This window comes from Rana temporaria, chromosome 1 (genome assembly GCF_905171775.1).
Source record: "Rana temporaria chromosome 1, aRanTem1.1, whole genome shotgun sequence".
NCBI classification, from domain to species: Eukaryota; Metazoa; Chordata; class Amphibia; order Anura; family Ranidae; genus Rana; species Rana temporaria.
The window spans coordinates 660,900,653-660,919,865 of NC_053489.1; the positions used below are offsets into that span (position 1 = coordinate 660,900,653).

The following is a 19,213-nucleotide window of genomic DNA, read 5'->3' on the forward strand; positions in this document are numbered from 1 at the left end:
ACACACGGGCCAGAATCTCTTCAGGAAAAAAACGTAGTTTTTCCTGACGAGATTCTTGGCAAGAATCTCTTGCCTCCCTGAGTGTAAAAACACTCCATTCAAAAGAACCGCCGTTCTTTTGAATGGCAAGAACGTGGTGACGTCAGGCGGGCGGCGGCGGCAACGGGCAGAGAGTCACTGATTTCCGCCATTACTAGTAAAAAAAAAAATGTCCCCGGATTTCATGTTAAAAATCTGGTCACCTTAGCCTACATGCGTTTACAAACGTCAAGCGTTTTTGTTTTGCCAACGTGTTGCTACCTGGAGAGTTAAGAAAACCCCCATTGTGCATGTGTTCAGGGTAAGGTCACTCTGCTACAAAAAGAGGAATATGGGAATCCCACCTATATCACAACTGCAGTACTCACCGATACAATATCGGGGGGTGTAATCAAAAAATATGTAACTACAAATAGAAAAAATAAGAAAGAAACAGAGAAATAAACTCTACTTTGGGCTCCAGATATTTCCATTATAGAACCCCCCCCCTCCCCCTGAACTTACCAACTCAGATCATTGAGGTTAAATGTAATTTTTTACTTATTTAGCTTTGTCCAATCAGGGCTTAGAATGCACTGTACAGCGTGCAGTGCAGTGTGGGGCTCTCGGTGGGTGAATTCAGGTATTCGCTAAACCGGCTGATGTTCATCCGCCCAACTCTACTCTGCAGCAATTCCGCCAGACAGTGGGGCAGATTCAGATAGAGATATGACGGCGTATCTCCTGATACGCCGTCGTATCTCTGAGATCCGACGGTCGGATCTATGCGCCTGATTCATAGAATCAGGTTCTGCATAGATCTCCCTTAGATCCGACAGGTGTAAGTGACTTACACCGTCGGATCTTAGGCTGCAATCTCCCGCCGGCCGCTAGGTGGCGCTTCCGTTTGTATACGCAACGAATATGCAAATAAGGAGATCCGCCGATTCAGAAATGAACGCCCGCCCGTCGCTTTTTTTTTTACGTTGTTTGCGTTCGGCTTTTTCCGGCGGATAGTTGCCCCTGCTATATGCAACGTATCCTATGTTAAGTATGGCTGTCGTTCCCACGCCGAGTTTTGAATTTTTACGTCGTTTGCGTAAGTCGGTCACGAATACGGATGGATGTAATTTACGTTCACGACGAAACTAATGACGTCAAGCGACGTCACTGGGAGCAATGCACGCCGGGAAAATTCGCGGACGGCGCATGCGCAGTTAAATCGGCGCGGGGACGCACCTGATTTAAATACTACACTCCCCCTAGCCGCAGAATTTGAATTCCGCCAGGGGATTTACGATACGCCGCCGCAAGTTTTGAGGTAAGTGCTTTCTGAATACAGCACTAGCTTCTCAAACTTGCTCCGGCGGATCGTAAATAAGATAGATTACGCGGATCTAAAGATCCGCTAATCTATCTGAATCTACCCCAGTAATTCTACATTTCTGCACATGCTCTTTGAGGACCCAAAAAAGAAAACATTTAAGGTGTCACTGTGCCATTATTATAGAGGGTCTCTCCACCACCTACTTACCCAGAGAGTCTTCTGCAGCCATAAAACAAAAGATGTTGGTTAGTTCATCGCAGAGTGCTATAGTTTCTTAAAGTGTGTCTAAACCCAAATGTAATATGTTGTCACTCAACTGTCCTTAGATGTTTTGGCTGCATTAGCTTTCTTTTACTTTCTTTCCACCTGGTTGCTCTGCCGGTAATACGGTACACTTCCTGTCCACCTGGTTGCTCTGCCGGTAATACGGTACACTTCCTGTCCACCTGGTTCCTCTGCCAATAATACTGTACACTTCCTGTTCACCTGGTTGCTCTGCCCGTAATACGGTACACTTCCTGTCCACCTGGTTGCTCTGCCGGTAATACGGTACACTTCCTGTCCACCTGGTTGCTCTGCCGGTAATACGGTACACTTCCTGTCCACCTGGTTGCTCTGCCGGTAATACGGTACACTTCCTGTCCACCTGGTTCCTCTGCCAATAATACTGTACACTTCCTGTTCACCTGGTTGCTCTGCCCGTAATACGGTACACTTCCTGTCCACCAGGTTGCTCTGCCGATAATACGGTACACTTCCTATCCACCTGGTTGCTCTGCCGGTAATACGGTACACTTCCTGTACCTCCCCTTCATTTCCCTTACCTCCCCATTCCTTCCCTTCCTCTGCCCCACCATACCTAATCTAAAGAAATGTCAAGCATATATTCACTCCGAATGTCTTCAGCAGAGTCGAAGGTGTGCTGGGGCCCCTCTTTATCTTATACAGCTTCAGCAGTAGGCAGTGCTCAGCTCTTCATAGAACAACGCTCATAATAACGTGTAAACACAATCCTATGCAGCATAATGGGGGGTTGGGGGTACTCAGCCTGAAGTCCAAAAGGTAGAGTTGGGCTTTAAAGAGTCTATCTATCCCAGTATATTTCACTTTCTGGTGGATCCTGGAAAATTAGGCTATTGGTGGTGTGATCCCTGAATCTAAATATTGCGATAATTATGGGGGGGAGGGGGTCCTACACCAGATGCTGCCCCTTGCTTGTCTTTATGGGGCCCTTGGAGCACTATTTCCCCCACCGACACCAATGATGGGACACTATTCCTCCTACTAATACCAATAATGGGGCACTATTCCTCACTAATACCAATAATGGGGCACTATTCCTCACTAATACCAATAATGGGGCACTATTCTTCCCACTAATACCAATGATGAGGTACTATTCCTCTTACTAAAACCAATGGGACACTATTCCTACATGGTTTTGTTGTTAGACGGGTTCACAGTAATAATGACTCTGCCATCTCATCAGTAATACGATTGGGGAATACATGTAGAGGTCCTGGTCAATGTACTACTGACCCCTGAACTCTGCCTGCCTTACTACTGACCCCTGAACTCTGCCTGCCTTACTACTGACCCCTGAACTCTGCCTGCCTTACTACTGACCCCTGAACTCTGCCTGCCTTACTACTGACCCCTGAACTCTGCCTGCCTTACTACTGACCCCTGAACTCTGCCTGCCTTACTACTGACGCCTGAACTCTGCCTGCCTTACTACTGACCCCTGAACTCTGCCTGCCTTACTACTGACCCCTGAACTCTGCCTGCCTTACTACTGACCCCTGAACTCTGCCTGCCTTACTACTGACCCCTGAACTCTGCCTGCCTTACTACTGACCCCTGAACTCTGCCTGCCTTACTACTGACCCCTGAACTCTGCCTGCCTTACTACTGACCCCTGAACTCTGCCTGCCTTACTACTGACCCCTGAACTCTGCCTGCCTTACTACTGACCCCTGAACTCTGCCTCACTTACTACTGACCCCTGAACTCTGCCTCATTTACTACTAAACCCTTTCATTTTGCGTCCCTTCAAGCCACAGTCAATATTCAGCTGAATGAAATCTACACCCAGTTATTGCTGCGGCACACCACACTTTTTTTTCCTAGGCGGGGGATTGAACTTTTTTGCACATAGGACCACTGCTTTCAGAAAATGCCCCCGGGCAGAACTCCATAAAACCAGGTGAACAAAAGCTGCATACGAGACGGCACTCTATACACAAACATGAAAAGCAAACTGGAACATCTACCAGACAAATGAGGAAGAAACACATCGACCGATATACAAGCACCCCAAGTGAGCCAAGAAAAGCCGGCCATACACCAGTAGGATTTCATTCTAAATGTTTTTTTTTTTTTAAACGTTCATTTAATTTTCCGAATAGTCGTGGGCCAAATTGACGTTTCATTTTCAAACAGTGACAAGAAATTTCAAAGAAACAAGATAGAAAATTTTCTTGAAACAAAAGAATTACTTTAAGAATGAATGAGGTTTTTATTCAGGAGTCCAAATCTAAACTTTGAAGTGCTTTTGAACGACATCTGTCAAGTCATTGAATGTACGAATGTTAGTACAAACCTTTGTTCGAATGTCTAGTAGGGTATGGCCAGCTTAAGTTTACAGAGAACCAGTTACCACCCCCGCCTCTCCACCTCATCCAATCAGAGAGTTCTTTTCATTAATTGAGAAAAAGCAAAGCAATCTCTGAATGGCCCCCGTGCTGAGCAGTCAGGCTCCTGTGTTCACAATACAGCAGGGGGGCCGCTTGGCATGGGACCCCGAAGCTAGTGGAGATCCCTAGAGTAACGGTGTATACTACAGTGTTTACAGCTTCCATGGGGATCCCACAGGTATGGTCTACGCCAGTGTTTCTCCACTCCAGTCCTCAAGGCGCCCCAACAGGTCATGTTTTCAGGCTTACCATTATTTTGCACAGGCGATTTGATCAGTTTCACTGCCTTAGTAATTACCCTAGCTCAGGGGTGTCCAAACTTTTTTCAAAGAGGGACAGATTTGATGACGTGAACATGCGTGAGGGCCGACCATTTTGCCTGACATTCTTTGAACCATTAAAATTTGGTCTAAGTGTGTTAGTTCGAGCACTAATACAACACCCAACAGGAATTCTCTTACCTTTGTGGCTATGTGAGTAAAGAGATGAACTCAGGTGTATTATTTGGATATACCGTATTTATTGACGTATAACACGCACCTTCATTTTAAGAGGAAAGTTTCAGGGAAAAAACTTACATTTTAAATAAAGAACTTTGAAGCAAAATAAGGGTCAGTGCAGCCTCACAAGTGCCCATCTGCAGCACCCACCATTGCCAGGAATTCAACACCCACTATTGCCAGGAATGCAGCACCCACCATTGCCAGGAATGCAGCACCCACCATTGCCAGGAATGCACGCACCATTGCCAGGAATGCAGCACCCACCATTGCCATGAGTGCAGCCTGATTGATGCCCATCCATCTGGAGCCTGGGAGGGGGCAGGATAAGTGCCAAAGTTTACCAACAGGAAAATCTCCTGTTTACACTGCGGCCTCTTTTTAATAGAAAGTCCCGCCTCCTTTGATGAACAGAACAATCGTCTAATGGCAGCGTCGGAGATGGGACTTCCTATTACAGAGGCCACCCGTAAACAGGGAATTCTCCTCCTGTATGTACGGCACTCGTCCCGCCTCCTCCCTGTCCCCTCCAAGGCAGCCAGCCTATATGTCTTTTGTGGCCCCGGCGCTGGGAGATCGTCGGGGGCCACAAAAGATATACATGTCCAAATAACCAGGTGGGCCATGCAAAACCAATACACGGACCGCGATTGGCCTGCGGGCCGGACTTTGGACATGCCTGCCCTAGCCGTTTCCTCGGAGGGAATTCCTGAAAACATGACCTGTTGGGGCGCCTTGAGAACTGGAGTCGAGAAACGCTGGTCTATGCATAGCTACATTTGTCCAAGCTGGACCAACGTAACTATGTATTAATAACCATACCAATTCATCTTCATGTAAAGCAACATAAGAAGGAAAATTATCTCAGATTCCCAAGTCGATCATATCTGGTTCTCTGTTAGTATTCTGCAAGCACCCCCCCAAGTAAAACAGTGACATCATCACAATCTTCTGTCAAAGGGATCATGCACTGTTGTGTGTTAAATGAAACAAGACACACGTGTTTGAAGCACATCCACAATACATACATGAAGGCTGGACTGGGAGGTAGATATGTTAATAATGGATGAGACGCCATCCGCAAACTACAAGTCAAAACGAATCATTAGCTACACCATAAGCACCAAACAACCACAAAAAAAAATATTAGCTACATATTTTACTTAAATATATTTATATTTCTAGAAAGCACTAATAAGTACATTGCTTATAATGCTATTAAAGACAATGGTCACATGATTTCCAATCCTTTCCCGGCATTCTGAACTATACTATATTACCAAAAGCATTAGGACACCTTCCTTTACTCGCACATGAACTTTATTGTCATCCCAGTCTTAGTCCGTAGGGCTCGATATTGGGTTGTCCCGCCCTTTGCACCTATAACAGCTTCAACTCTTTTGGGAAGACTGTCCACAAGGTTTAGGAGTGTGTCTATGGGAATGTTTGACCATTCTTCCAGAAGCGTATTTGTGAGGTCAGGCACTGATGTTGGACAAGGAGGCCTGGCTCTCAGTCTTCGCTCTAGCTCTTCCTAAAGGTGTTCTATCAGGTTGAGGTCAGAACTGTGCAGGCCACTCACGTTCCTCCACCCCAAATTCGCTCATCCATGTCTTTATGGGCCTTGCTTTGTGCAGTGGTGTGTAGTCATGTTGGAACCGAAAGGGGCCATCCCCAAACTGTTCTCACAAAGTTGGAAGCATGAAATTGAAATTGTCCAAAATGTCTTGGTATGCTGACACCTTAAGAGTTCTCTTCACTGGAACTAAGGGGATTCAGCCCAACCTCTGAAAAACAACCCCACACCATAATCCCCCCTCCACCAAATGATTCGGACCAGTGCACAAAGCAAGGTCCATAAAGACATGGATGAGCGAGTTTGGGGTGGAGGACTGCTTTAAAATATCTGTCGTTTGTGAAAGGCTTCATTTCCTTTTTAACCTAGCTTGCTATAATCATCTCAGGGCTTTGAAATCTACCCTTTGTGAACCTTCCTGGCAGCTGTTTATTTAGTTTTATTTCTACAGATTAATCTACAGAGGATCTCATGAAAAGAAAAGGGTTTGTGGATAATGCATGTGGTGAAATTTAATACGCCTTATAAAGTTCCTGGCAAAGTTAAGGTTACCATATGGTCAATACTGGCACGGTTTCAGGAAATTGTAGCAAAATGGTGACCACAAATGCCAAAAGCCTGTAAATGGGTGAAGTGGCTGACTATATGAGAAATTTTCAGAGATCTATAGCGACATACTGGCACCCACACTGGAACACTGGGAGAAACTAGGAAACACCAGGGGACAGTGGAACACACTGAGACACACTGGGGAACACAGGGTACACTGGGAGACACTAGGGAATACCAAGGGACAATGGAAGACACTGAGGAATATTGGAAGACACGGGCACACCGGGAGACACTAGGAAACACCAGGGGACAATGGGAGAGACAGAGGAATGCTGGGAGACACTGAGGAATGCTGGGAGACACTGAGGAACACTGGGAGACACTGAGGAACACTGAGAGACACTGAGGAACACTGAGAGACACTAGGGAACCCCAGGAGACAATGGGAAACACTGAGGAATGCTGGGAGACACTGAGGAACGCTGGGAGACACTAGAGAACCCCAGGAGACAATGGGAGACACTGAGGAATATTGGAAGACACTGGGACATACTGGGGAACACCAGGGGACAATGAGAGACACTGAGGACCACTGGGAGACACTGAGGACCACTGGGAGACACTGAGGACCACTGAGCGACACTGGGGAACACTGACACACTGGGGAACACTGACACACTGGGGAACACTGAGAGACACTGGGGAACACTGAGAGACACTGGGGAACACTGAGAGACACTAGGGAACCCCAGGAGACAATGGGAGACACTGAGGAACATTGGGAGACAATGGGACACACTGGGGAACACACTAGATAACACAGGGGGACACTGGGAGACACTAGGGAACACCAGGAACATTGGGAGACACTTGGGACACACTGTGAACACTGGGAACTGTACTAGGGAACATCAGGGCACAATGGGAGACACTGGGGAATATTTGGAGACACTGGGGAACATTGGGGGACACTGGGAAACACTAGGGGACCATAGGAGGCACTAATGAATAGTGGGCGACACTGGGGAACACCCGGAACACTGGGAGACACTAGGGGAACACTGGGAAGATGGTAGTTTCAAGTTTAAGGTAAAGAGATAGAAAAGGCCTTCTCTAAGCTGACATCAGTGGAAAGGCAGAGCTGTATATTACCATGTCAGATATAGTAAACTGGAAGTGTATCTGGTGAATGGAGATTTATAAGGTTGGCTCCTTATGTCTGTGAAGGTTCCCATTTATCCAGGTCATATATCTAGTAGATGTTTTGCTTCTTATCCAAGCAACTTCTTGAGCTCCAATGTCTGCCAGGAACACACCCCACCATTCATAGCCACACAGGTAACTTTGTGGGTATTAGAACCCAAGCCCGACACATTTTCCATAGATGTTGTTTTAAGATTTTTAAAGCTCCTCAATTTAGAGTTAATCCTAAATAATGGCCCTAGAATTATCCTTTTTATTCCAGCGTGCACAGCAAGACCTAATATGTGTTGCACGTTTGCGGTTTATATACCAATGTTTGCCATATGATCACTTGATCAAACCACAGCCGCTTCTGCAGGTTTTTTTTACATTCTGATAATGGCTCACCCTAAGCAAAAAGAGTTTTCTTTGGAATTGATTATTTTAAAAAATGGAAATCAGTTTTTCTTCATACCTGACTGGGTATTAGAGGCTCCTTGTCGTCAATGTCGATGAGAACCTCATCTCGTGGAGTAACACTTGTATCATCTGAAAGGAAATATTGTAACGGATGCTTTAATTACTTTAAAAGGAAATTACAATGTATTTTCAGTAAGTACACATTATAAGTTATTACTGCAATATTTATCAAATACATTTTTGATTTATTTTTCTATATGCAGGTGAAACTCAAAAAACTTGAATATTGTGCAAAAGTTATTTATTTCACTAATGCAACTTAAAAGGTGAAACTAATATATGAGATAGACTCATTACATGCAAAGCAAGATAGTTCAAGCCGTGATTTGTCATAATTGTGATGATTATGGCTTACAGCTCATGAAAACCCCAAATCCACTATCTCAGAAAATTTGAATATTGTGAAAAGGTACAATATTCTAGGATCAGTGTCCCACTCTAATCAGCTAATTAAGCCATAATACCTGCAAAGGGTTCCTGGGCCTTTAAATGGTCTCTCAGTCTGGTTCCGTAGGAATCACAATCATGGGAAAGACTGCTGACCTGACAGTTGTGCAGAAAACCATCATTGACATCCTCCATAAGGAGGGAAAGCCTCAAAGGCTAATTGCAAAAGTTGGATGTTCTCAAAGTGCTGTATCAAAGCACATTAATAGAATGTTATGTGGAAGGGAAAAGTGTGGAAGAAAAAGGTGCACAAGCAGCAGGGATGAGCGCAGCCTGGAGAGGATTGTCAGGAAAAGGCCATTCAAAAGTGTTGGGGACTTTCACAAGGAGTGGACTGAGGCTGGAGTCAGTGAATGAAGAGCACCACACACAGACGGATCCTGGACATGGGCTTCAAATGTCGTATTCCTCTTGTCAAGTCTCCTGAACAACAAACAACATCAGAAGCATCTTACCTGGGCTAAAGAAAAACACACCTGGTCTGTTCTCAGGGGTCCAAAGTCCTCTTTTCTGATGAGAGCAAATTTTGCATCTCATTTGGAAACCAAGGAGCCGGAGTATGGAGGAAGAATGGAGAGGCACACACTGCAAGATGCTTGAAGTCCGGTGTGAAGTTTCCACAGTCTATGGGGATGCTGACTTCATTTTCCAGCAGGACTTGGCACCTCCCCCACACTGCCAAAAGCACCAAAACCTGGTCACATGACCGTGGGATTACTGTGCTTGATTGGCCAGCAAACTCGCCTGACCTGAACCCCATAGAGAATCTATGGGGCATTGCCAAGAGAAATATGAGAGACACGAGACCCAACAATGCAGAAGAGCTGAAGGCCGCTATATAAAAATAAGTCTTCTGCGTTAGCCAAAATGAATAATAGAGAATCTAAACCAAGGGAAATGTGTAATCAAATGAGAATGCTGCTCAAATCTAAAAGTGTAAAAGCACTAAAAATTAAGGTGAAAAGAAAAAGTGATGAGGGCAATCTCCTACACACTAAACGTGAAAAATAATATGTGTATAAATAAATATAAACATATGAACTGCTAAAAAAAGCAGGAAGTGTACCAATAGTGCGATAAAAGTGAAAAAAACACAATGGCTGAAGCCAGTGAATGATGATGGTAATAGACTACCAAATATAAATAATAGAGTGACGATGTAGCAAAGTTGACCAAAACAAAACTGAATCCAAACAGTGAATAGAGTCCAATAATAATTGCTGCCAAATGAGTGCTTCAAATAGATTTAAAACATGAACTGTTTCAAATGCAGATCTTCTTGGTCAATGGGCTCACAGAGCGCTTACCTCCAACCTGAGGGTCTTGAACATAAAGTAACTGCCGACAAGCTTACTGGACAGATGATACCTTTGAAACTATCTTCTTGATATTCCTGGTGGCAGTGCTGGTCTCCAGCAAAATGGAGGCTCGTAATAAGTATGGTGATTAACCCAAGGAAAAAAACACAAAAAATCTGCTCCCATCGTGAGTAGGGTTGCCACCTCATCCCTTTAAAACAGAACACATATGAATTACACAGGTTCTGATTCTAATTTAATTTAGATAAGGCTCCACTTGAGTTCAATTACCACCTTAATCAGCCACAGAACCTGTGTAATTCATATGTGTTCTGTTTTAAAGGGATGAGGTGGCAACCCTAATCGTGAGGCTGGTCGCTTCCATGCCACGCCGCATTGAGGCGGTAATTGCTGCAAAAGGGGCCCAAACCAAGTACTGAGTACATTGCATGCTTCTACTTTTCAGAGGTCCGATATTGTTCTATGTACAATCCTTGTTTTATTGATTGCATGTAATATTCTAATTCTCTGAGATTGTGGATTTGGGGTTTTCATGAGCTGTAAGCCATAATCATCACAATTATGACAAATCATGGCTTTAACTATCTTGCTTTGCATGTAATGAATCTATCTCATATAATAGTTTCACCTTTTATGTTGCATTGGTGAAATGAACTTTTGCACGATATTCAAATTTTTCGAGTTTCACCTGTAATTGTTCTTAATTAGTGGCCCATGCAAGCAGAGCGGCGGATTTGGCTTCCAAACACAGAGCGGTTTGCACTGGAGCCGGTCTAAGGGCACCATTACATGTGAGTTGTACTTATGATTAATGGAAAAGGTTTTTTACAGTAAATACAGCACAATGATTTAATTATATTTGGCATTCTTCCCGGAGTGTGGAGAAAGTTGCAATTGCTGTTGGAAAGTGAAGAAAAATTATCAGACCCGCTCTGGTTGAAAATCTATTGGAAATGAAGTGTTTTTGACGTTCCTTAATCAGGGCTCAAAACTTGTGGTGAGTGTGCATTTTATGAGTGAGTGAGTGAGTGAGTAACTTGTATAGCGCAGCAAATGCGAACTTAATCGCCTCAAGGCGCTTGTCATCCAGAGTAGTACAGATCTTTCAGAAGAGGTGGGTCTTTAGCTTTTTCCTGAATGCCCGATGGTTTTCTTCCAAGCGGATGGTCGTGGGTAGAGCATTCCAGAGCCGTGGTCCTTGGACCGAGAATCTTCGTTCTCCTTTCGATTTGTAGCGGGATTTAGGAATTTGGAGAAGGTTTTGGTTGGTTGACCGAAGCATGCGCTTGGTGACGTACGGTTTTATTTTCTCGCATAAGTATTGAGGAGCTTTTCCCTGTGAACATTTGTGGGTGAGGCAGAGCGTCTTGAATGTCACCCGGTCCTGTACGGACAGCCAGTGGAGGGACCTCAAGACTGGGGCGACTGATTCCCACGGCTTTTTACCTGTTACCAGTCTGGCTGCCGTGTTCTGGACGACTTGTAGACGCGCCATCTGGTATTTTGGTAGCCCTAAGTAGAGGGAGTTTGCGTAGTCGAGTCGTGAGTTGATGATTGTTCCGACAACTACTGCCGTGTCTTCTTTCGGGATAAAGGGGATGAGTCTACGTAGCATGCGGAGCAGATGATGAGAGCTGCTGACGACTGATCCTATTTGTGCATCCATCGTCATGTCTGAGTCGAAGATGACTCCGAGACTTTTGATTTTTTTTGCTTGGTGCGATGGTTTGTCCGAGGATGGTGGGTGGTGTCCATGTGGTCCTAGCAATGGATTTTTTATTTGCGTGAAGGATGAGTAGTTCTGTTTTCGATCCGTTAAGTTTGAGGGAGCTTTCGGTCATCCAATTGTCGATCAGTGTGAGGCACTTTCCAAGTTCAAGAAATTGGTCTTTTTTGTTGGTGATTCGAAGGTAAAGCTGCGTGTCGTCCGCATAGGAGTGGTAACGCAGGTCCTGTTTGCTGATGATTTTGAGGAGCGGGCGGATGTAGATGTTGAAGAGTAGAGGTGAGAGGGGTGATCCTTGCGGGACTCCGCATGTGATGGTCCGTGTTTCTGATGTGAAATCTCCAAGTTTCACGGTCTGAGTACGATTTTCCAGGAAAGATGCGAACCACGGTAGGGCTGCGTCAGAGACTCCTGCTACTTCTTTGAGTCGCGTGAGCAATATGTTGTGATCTACTGTGTCGAAGGCTGCACTAAGATCCAGCAGCACTAGGAGACAGGATTCTCCGTCATCTGCTGCTTCAAGGGCGTCATCCCATATCTTGAGAAGAGCCGTTTCTGTGCCGTGGCCTGGGCGAAAACCTGATTGTAGAGGATCTAGGAGTTTGTGGTCGTCCAGGTGGGGCTGGAGCTGTTGCACTACTGCTTTCTCCATGATCTTGGAGATCGTGTTCAGGCTTGTTACCGGTCTGCGCTGGTTAGGGTCTTTCGGATCGAGGTTGGGTTATAAGAACACGTGGTGGAGTTTAACCACTTAAGGACCGCCTCCTGCAGATATACGTTGGCAGAATGGCACGGCTGGGCACAAGCACGTACCTGTACGTCCTCTTTAAGTGCCCAGCCGTGGGTCGCGGGTGCACGCCGTGACCGCAGCCGCGGTTCCCGCGGACCCGATCGCCGCTGGAGTCCCGCCACACAGAGCCACCTCCTGTCAGAGGTGAGGAGACCAATGCTGTGTTCCCAGTACAGAGGAACACACATCGGTCTCCTCCCCTTGTGTGTCCCCTACCCCTACAGTAATAATCACTCCCAGGGAACATATTAACCCCTTCAGCGCCCCTAGTGTTAACCCCTTCCCTGCCAGTCACAATTACACAGTAATCAGTGCAGTTTTATAGCACTAATCGCTGTATAAATGTGAATGGTCCCAAAAACGTGTCAAAAGTGTCCGATGTGTCTGCCGCAATGTCACGGTCACAATAAAAATCGCAGATCGCTGCCATTATTAGTAAAAAATAAATCATAAATAAAAATGCCATAAATCTATCCCCTATTTTGTAGATGCTATTACTTTTGCGCAAACCAATCAATATACGATAATTGCGTTTTTTTGTTTTGTTTTTCTGGGCAGGAAGAGGGTGAAAATGCCTTGTATGGAAGTGGTTAAAAAAAAAAGAAAGCACCAGATTTTTTTAGTGGGCCAGATTCTTGTACTTTCTGCGGCGGCATCGCGTAAGCTATTTACACTACGCCGCCGCAACTTACTGGAGCAAGTGCTGTATTCCTCAAGCACTTGCTCCATAGTTTGCGGCGGCGTAGTGTAAAAGGCCCAGCGTATCCCCGTGTAATTCAAAGGGGGCGGCTTATATTTAAATTAAGCGCGCCCCCGTGCCGATCGAACGGCGCATGCGCCGGGCTAAAAATAGCCCAGTGCGCATGCTCCAGTTCTCGACGGAAAACATCAATGACGCCGACGTGTGCGTCATTGACGTAAAGTCGTATTCAAGAACGACTTAGGAAAACGACGTACCCGATGGGAAAAGACGACGCGGACCCGACGCCATACTTAAAGCGGGAGTTCACCCATTTTTAAAAAAAAAATTTTTATCCCCTTAGCTTCCTGCTCGTTCGGTCTAGGGGAATTGGCTATTTGTATTAAAATATGAGCCGTACTTACCCGTTTTCGAGCTGCATCTTCTTCCGTCGCTTCCGGGTATGGGTCTTCGGGAGCGGGCGTTCCTTCTTGAGTGACAGCCTTCCGAGAGGCTTCCGACGGTCGCATCCGTCGCGTCACTCGTAGCCGAAAGAAGTCGAACGTCGGTGCGGCTCTATACTGCGCCTGCGCACCGACGTTCGGCTTCTTTCGGAAAATCGTGACGCGATGGATGCGACCGTCGGAAGCCTCTCGGAAACCTGTAAATCAAGAAGGAAAGCCCATTCCCGCAGCCCATACCCGGAAGCGACGGAGAGGATGCATCTCGTAAACGGGTAAGTACTGCACATATTTTAAAATAAATAGCCGATTCCCCTAGTAAAAACGAGCAGGAATCTAAGGGGGAAAAGTGCCCTCTAAGGGTGAACCCCCGCTTTAACATGGCATACGTGGGACTGGCGTAAAGTTACCCCACATATAGCAGGGGTAACCTTACCCTTACGCAAACGACGGTTACGCGACGCGTTTTTGTTCGGGAATCGGCGTATCAGGCTCATTTGCATAAACAAATAAGACCTGAACTTAAACGCCACCTATTAAAGATCCGACAGTGTAAGTGACTTACACATGTCGGATCTTCAGCGTATCTATGCGAAAATGATTCTAGGAATCACTCGCATAGATACGCGGGTCAAAAAACAGAGATACGACGGAGTTTCCTGAGATACTCTGTCGTAACTCTTCTGAGAATATGGCCCAGTATGGTTGTTAATCAATCACAAATCAGGAAAGCAACAAAACACCCTGGGCCTGGTGCAAACAACTGTGTGTGTGGCAATGGAGAGGCTGCATTTGTGGCAATGGAGAGGCTGCGTTTGTGGCAATGGAGAGGCTGCGTTTGTGGCAATAGAGAGGCTGCGTTTGTGGCAATAGAGAGGCTGCGTTTGTGGCAATAGAGAGGCTGCACTGGTGGTCAATGGAGAGGCTGCATTTGTGGGCACTGACCCTTATTTTGCTTCACAGTTTTTTTTATTTAAATGTAAGTTTTTTTCCTGAAACTTCCCTCCTAAAGTGAATGTGCGTGTTATACGCCAATAAATACGGTATATCCAAATAACACGCCCAAGCTCATCTCTTCACCACACACAGCCACAAAGGCAATATAATTCCTGTTGGGCCGTGTATTAGAGCTCAGACGAATACACTTAGACCAAATTTTAATGGTTCAAAGAATGTCGGGCAAAATAGTCGGCCCCCACGCATTTTCACTTCATATAATCTGGCCCTCTCTGAAAAAAGTTGGGACACCCCTGCCCTACACGGTGGAACGTGTAGTAGGACATAACACAACACAGCACTCTAAACTACACCAGAGTTGTTGAGTCTCCGTCTGGTTGTGATTGGTGGGTTTGTGTCCCTGTTACACACATTTGTACAGAAAGTATACAGCAGCATACCGGCCCATCCATCCTCCAGGTCACCCTCTTCCTCGTTGGGGTCGCAGTGGAACTCCTCAAGGGAGTGGATGGTGCACTGCCCAACCACAGGCTTCCGACCAAACTGCCGGTTGTCAATCACTTTCACAATGATTGGTGGACAGTAAAGCGGCTCACTGGGAAGATTCTAAAAGTAAAGAGGAAATGGTTAGATGATGGATCATTTATGCTATCGGTACTGATCATGTTTTTGCCCAGACTGGGCATGAAAATGACCATAAAGAGATCAGTAGGAGGTTACCATCAAATATAGATCTTGGTTTACCTTAAAAATAATTGTAGAACATATCTATTGGGGAGATTTACTAAAACTGGTGCACAGAGAATCTGGTACAGCTGAGTACAGTAACCAATCATCTTTTAGATTTTATTGTCAAAGCTTAAAAGTAACCCCATTTTTTTTTGAGACATTAACATTCCCCTCTGGGTGATCTCTGTACATTACAAGGTTTTTAACAAACTTTGTTGCAGATTCCTATCTTTTGTTATTCTTAAGAAATCCCTGTGTGTTTGTCTGTGTCCATGTGGGAAAGTGAATCTAATGGGAGTGGTTGCATAATTATCAATGAACTGTGCACCTGCAGGGCACTAATGAGGAAAGCTGCATGGTCTGAAGGATGATGTGACCTCAGAGATTATGGCGCTGAGCGCCAGACACCAGGCTTATTATATTTAAAGCGGTGTTTCACCCTAAAAAACAAGTTTGTAGCATGTCATTCAGCATAGTAGCGTGAGCTACAGTATTCCTTTATATTTTTTTTTGGCGCCGTACTCACTGTTTAATCGCGTAGTAAAGTTTCAGACTCCCCGTGGGGAATGGGCGTTCCTATGCAGAGTGCTTGTGATTGACGGCCGGCTATGGCGCGTCACGCTTCACGAAAATAGCCGGAGTAGGTCTCGGCTCTTCACATCGCCTGCGCACAGACATCGGAGCTGACTGCGCAGGCGCCGTGAAGAGCAAACTCCTATTTCGGCTTTTTTCGTGAAGTGTGACGCGCCATAGCCGGCCGTCAATCACGAGCCCTCTGCATAGGAACGCCCATTCCCCGCGGGGAGTCTGAAACTTTACTACGCGATTAAACAGTGAGTACAGCGCCAAAAAAATATATAAAGGCATACTGTAGCTTGCGCTACTATGCTGAATGACATGCTAGAAAAAAAAATAAAACATTTTAGGGAGAACCCCTGCTTTAACATAAGAAACACATAAATCCCAGCTGTCACCTAACTGAACGGCTGCAATGAGCCTTTTTACGGGCACCTGGGCCCTTTCCTACTGTGATGGAAGTTACCGTATTTATCGGCGTATACCGCGCACTATTTTGCCCTGAAAATCAGGGCAAAATCGTGGGTGGGCGATATACGCCGATACCCACTTTCCCGCCACGAGTTTGAATACTGCGCCGGCATATACCGAGCGCAGTACACTCGTGAATCTTCGAGCAGTCTCGGCGCCTCTCGCACTGACGTCCTGAGCGTACAGGACGTCAGCGCGACAGTTGCCGAGCCTGCCCGAAGATTCACGAGTGTACTGCGCTCGGTATATGCCGGCGCAGTATTCAAACTCGTGGCAGGAAACGAGCGGGGAGGACGCGAGGACGCCGCAGAAGGACGCCGGACCCGCCGAAGAGGACGCCGGACCCGCCGAAGAGGACACCCGACCCGCCGAAGACGGACGCCGGACCCGCCGAAGAGGACACCCGAAGCCGCAGAAGGACGCCGGACCCGACGAGGCCGCCGATGGACGCCGCGCAAGACACCAAAACTGTAAGTACAAAAAAACAAAAAAACTTTTTTTCCACAGGATTGGGGGCCACTTTAGGGGTGCGCGGTATACGCGGAAACGCGTTATACCACGATAAATACGGTACTAAAATGAATATTTTGTGTTATGATTAGAACCACTGAAATGTTGTTTTTCTTTTCTTATATTGTTTATTTGTTTTATTTCCTTTTATTTCTTGATCGATATAAGATATAATACATATGTATGTGAGTGTATTAGAAAATTACTTTCCTTAAGAGACATTATAGAGTTAACCAACCCTTCAGGAAGTGATTAAGTGAAAACAGATGATTTCAAACCCCTCCAAAACGGCTCCTCCCATGACTCCCTCCATCGACTAAAATAAATATGGCGATTGTGGAAGGAAAGAATGTGACATGAGGGCTCCATACTATATATGGACTATATGAACTGACCTATGAGCTGTGCTCATGTGTGTGATGTCATGTTGTTTATAAAAGACCAATAAAAATTTCAGCCCCCTCTCTGATGCTGGAACACCGAAAGGAACAGAGCTCTCTCTCAGTTCTCTGCATACTTTCACGATTTGGGTCAAACGGCAGAATGGGTTAAGCCCTGAGGTTGTGTCAGGGGTCAATCCTTGTCACTACCACCCTGCAAAATCAGCTTACTGTATTAAGGGCTCTTACCACCTCCAGGAAAAGGACACAGATATCAAAGTTGGGATTCTTTTTGATGTTTTTAATAACGCAGGATTGTACACTTTCTTCTCCGCACTCCACGATCAGGCTGGGCGACGTCACGCTGGCCAGCTGGTAGCTCTTAAGGTTGCGCAGACCCCATGCCAACACCTAGACAGCGGGCAAGAGATGGTGTTTAAAGGAATAGGTTTTAAAGACTCCCACATTTTACTCAATTGATGACAGAATTGGTAAAAGTAGAATAATATCTTACTGAATAGAGAATATTCCATTTCAAAGATAGAGGCATGTTATTTTTATTTATTAAAGTGGAGTTCCACCCAAAAATGGAGCTTCCGCTTATCCGGTTCCTCCCCCCTCCGGTGTCACATTTGGCACCTTTCAGGAGGGGGGGGAGCAGATACCTGTGTAATACAGAATCGGCGGTGATCTATGCCATGTACGGCCCCATCCCCTTTTCCCTCTGTTGTCTTCTGGGAGACGCACAGGTCCCAGAAGACAGCAGGGACCAGTCAGGACGTGCAGAGCGACTCACGCATGCGCAGTAGGGAACCAGGCTGTGAAATTGCAAAGCTTCACTTCCTGATTCCCTTACTTAAAGCTGAATTTCACCCAAAAATTTAACTTTCGCTTTTCGGAATCCTCTCCTTTCAGGGGGGAGGGGGGGGAGCAGATACCTGTGTAATACAGTTATTTACTCCCACTTCCGGGCATAGATACCCGAGCCACCCGTGGTTATCTACGCCACTTGCTTCATCCACCCCACTGTCTTCTGGGAGACACACAGGTACCATAAAACAGCAGGGACCAGTGGGATCGCGCAGCGCAAGTTGTGCAGGCGCAGTAGGGAACCAGGAAGTGAAGCCGCAAAGCTTCACTTCCTGATTCCCTTACTGAAGATGGCGGCGGCAGCACCAGAAAGCAATAGATCGGCTTCGGGTGACGAGATTGCGGGCGTCCTGGATAAGGAAGTGTCCTTATTTTAAAAGTCAGCAGCTGCAGTATTTGTAGCTGCTGACTTAAAAAAAAAAAAAAGATGCCGGCAGCTGCACCCGGGACCTGAGGTACAGGTCGGCTTCGGGTGAGGACATCCCGGGCGCCCTGGACAGGTAAGTGTCCATATTTTAAAAGTAGCTGCAGTATTTGTAGCTGCTGACCTTTATTTTATTTTTTTTATCACCGGAACATCAATTCTTGTCCTCAAGGGGACCACAATCTAAGGTCCCTCTACCTCCTATACACACAATAGGGACCAATTAACCTACCAGCATGTGAGAGGAAACTGGAGTACCCGAAGGAAACTCACACAGGCACAGGCAGAGGATGCAAGCCCCATGCAGATACTGTCATGGTTGGAATTCGAGGCAACGACCCAAGAGCTCTCAGGCAGCTGCAGGCATCATCCCGGTACCATTTTTTAGAATGGGCGGTCGGCTCTTCAAGGATAACAACCTATACGGCTAAAAGCCGCTCGGCTGTTATCCCGGAGGAGTGAGAGGGGATTCCCCCCCCCTCCTGCCACCTTCCACCGCTCTTCCCGGGCCCCCTGTCATACCGGGAGACCCGGTCCGCAATC

At 46.1% G+C, this 19,213-nt stretch overlaps 1 protein-coding gene across 6 annotated transcripts in view; it reads right to left on the reverse strand.

Moving 5' to 3' along the window:
- The window catches only part of DYSF (dysferlin), a 412,823-nt gene that overhangs the window by 59,798 nt on the left and 333,812 nt on the right, over nucleotides 1–19,213 (reverse strand). For 5 of the 6 annotated variants that reach the window (XM_040335540.1, XM_040335536.1, XM_040335537.1 and 2 more), the window contains 3 exons: nucleotides 17,626–17,787; nucleotides 15,151–15,316; nucleotides 8,327–8,400 (listed from right to left, as the gene is read on the reverse strand). In XM_040335540.1, coding sequence (XP_040191474.1) covers nucleotides 8,327–8,400; nucleotides 15,151–15,316; nucleotides 17,626–17,787 — 402 coding nt within the window. Of the gene's footprint in view, nucleotides 1–5,569; nucleotides 5,627–8,326; nucleotides 8,401–15,150; nucleotides 15,317–17,625; nucleotides 17,788–19,213 lie in introns of all 6 variants that reach the window. The other variant, XM_040335541.1, reaches the window with a different exon arrangement.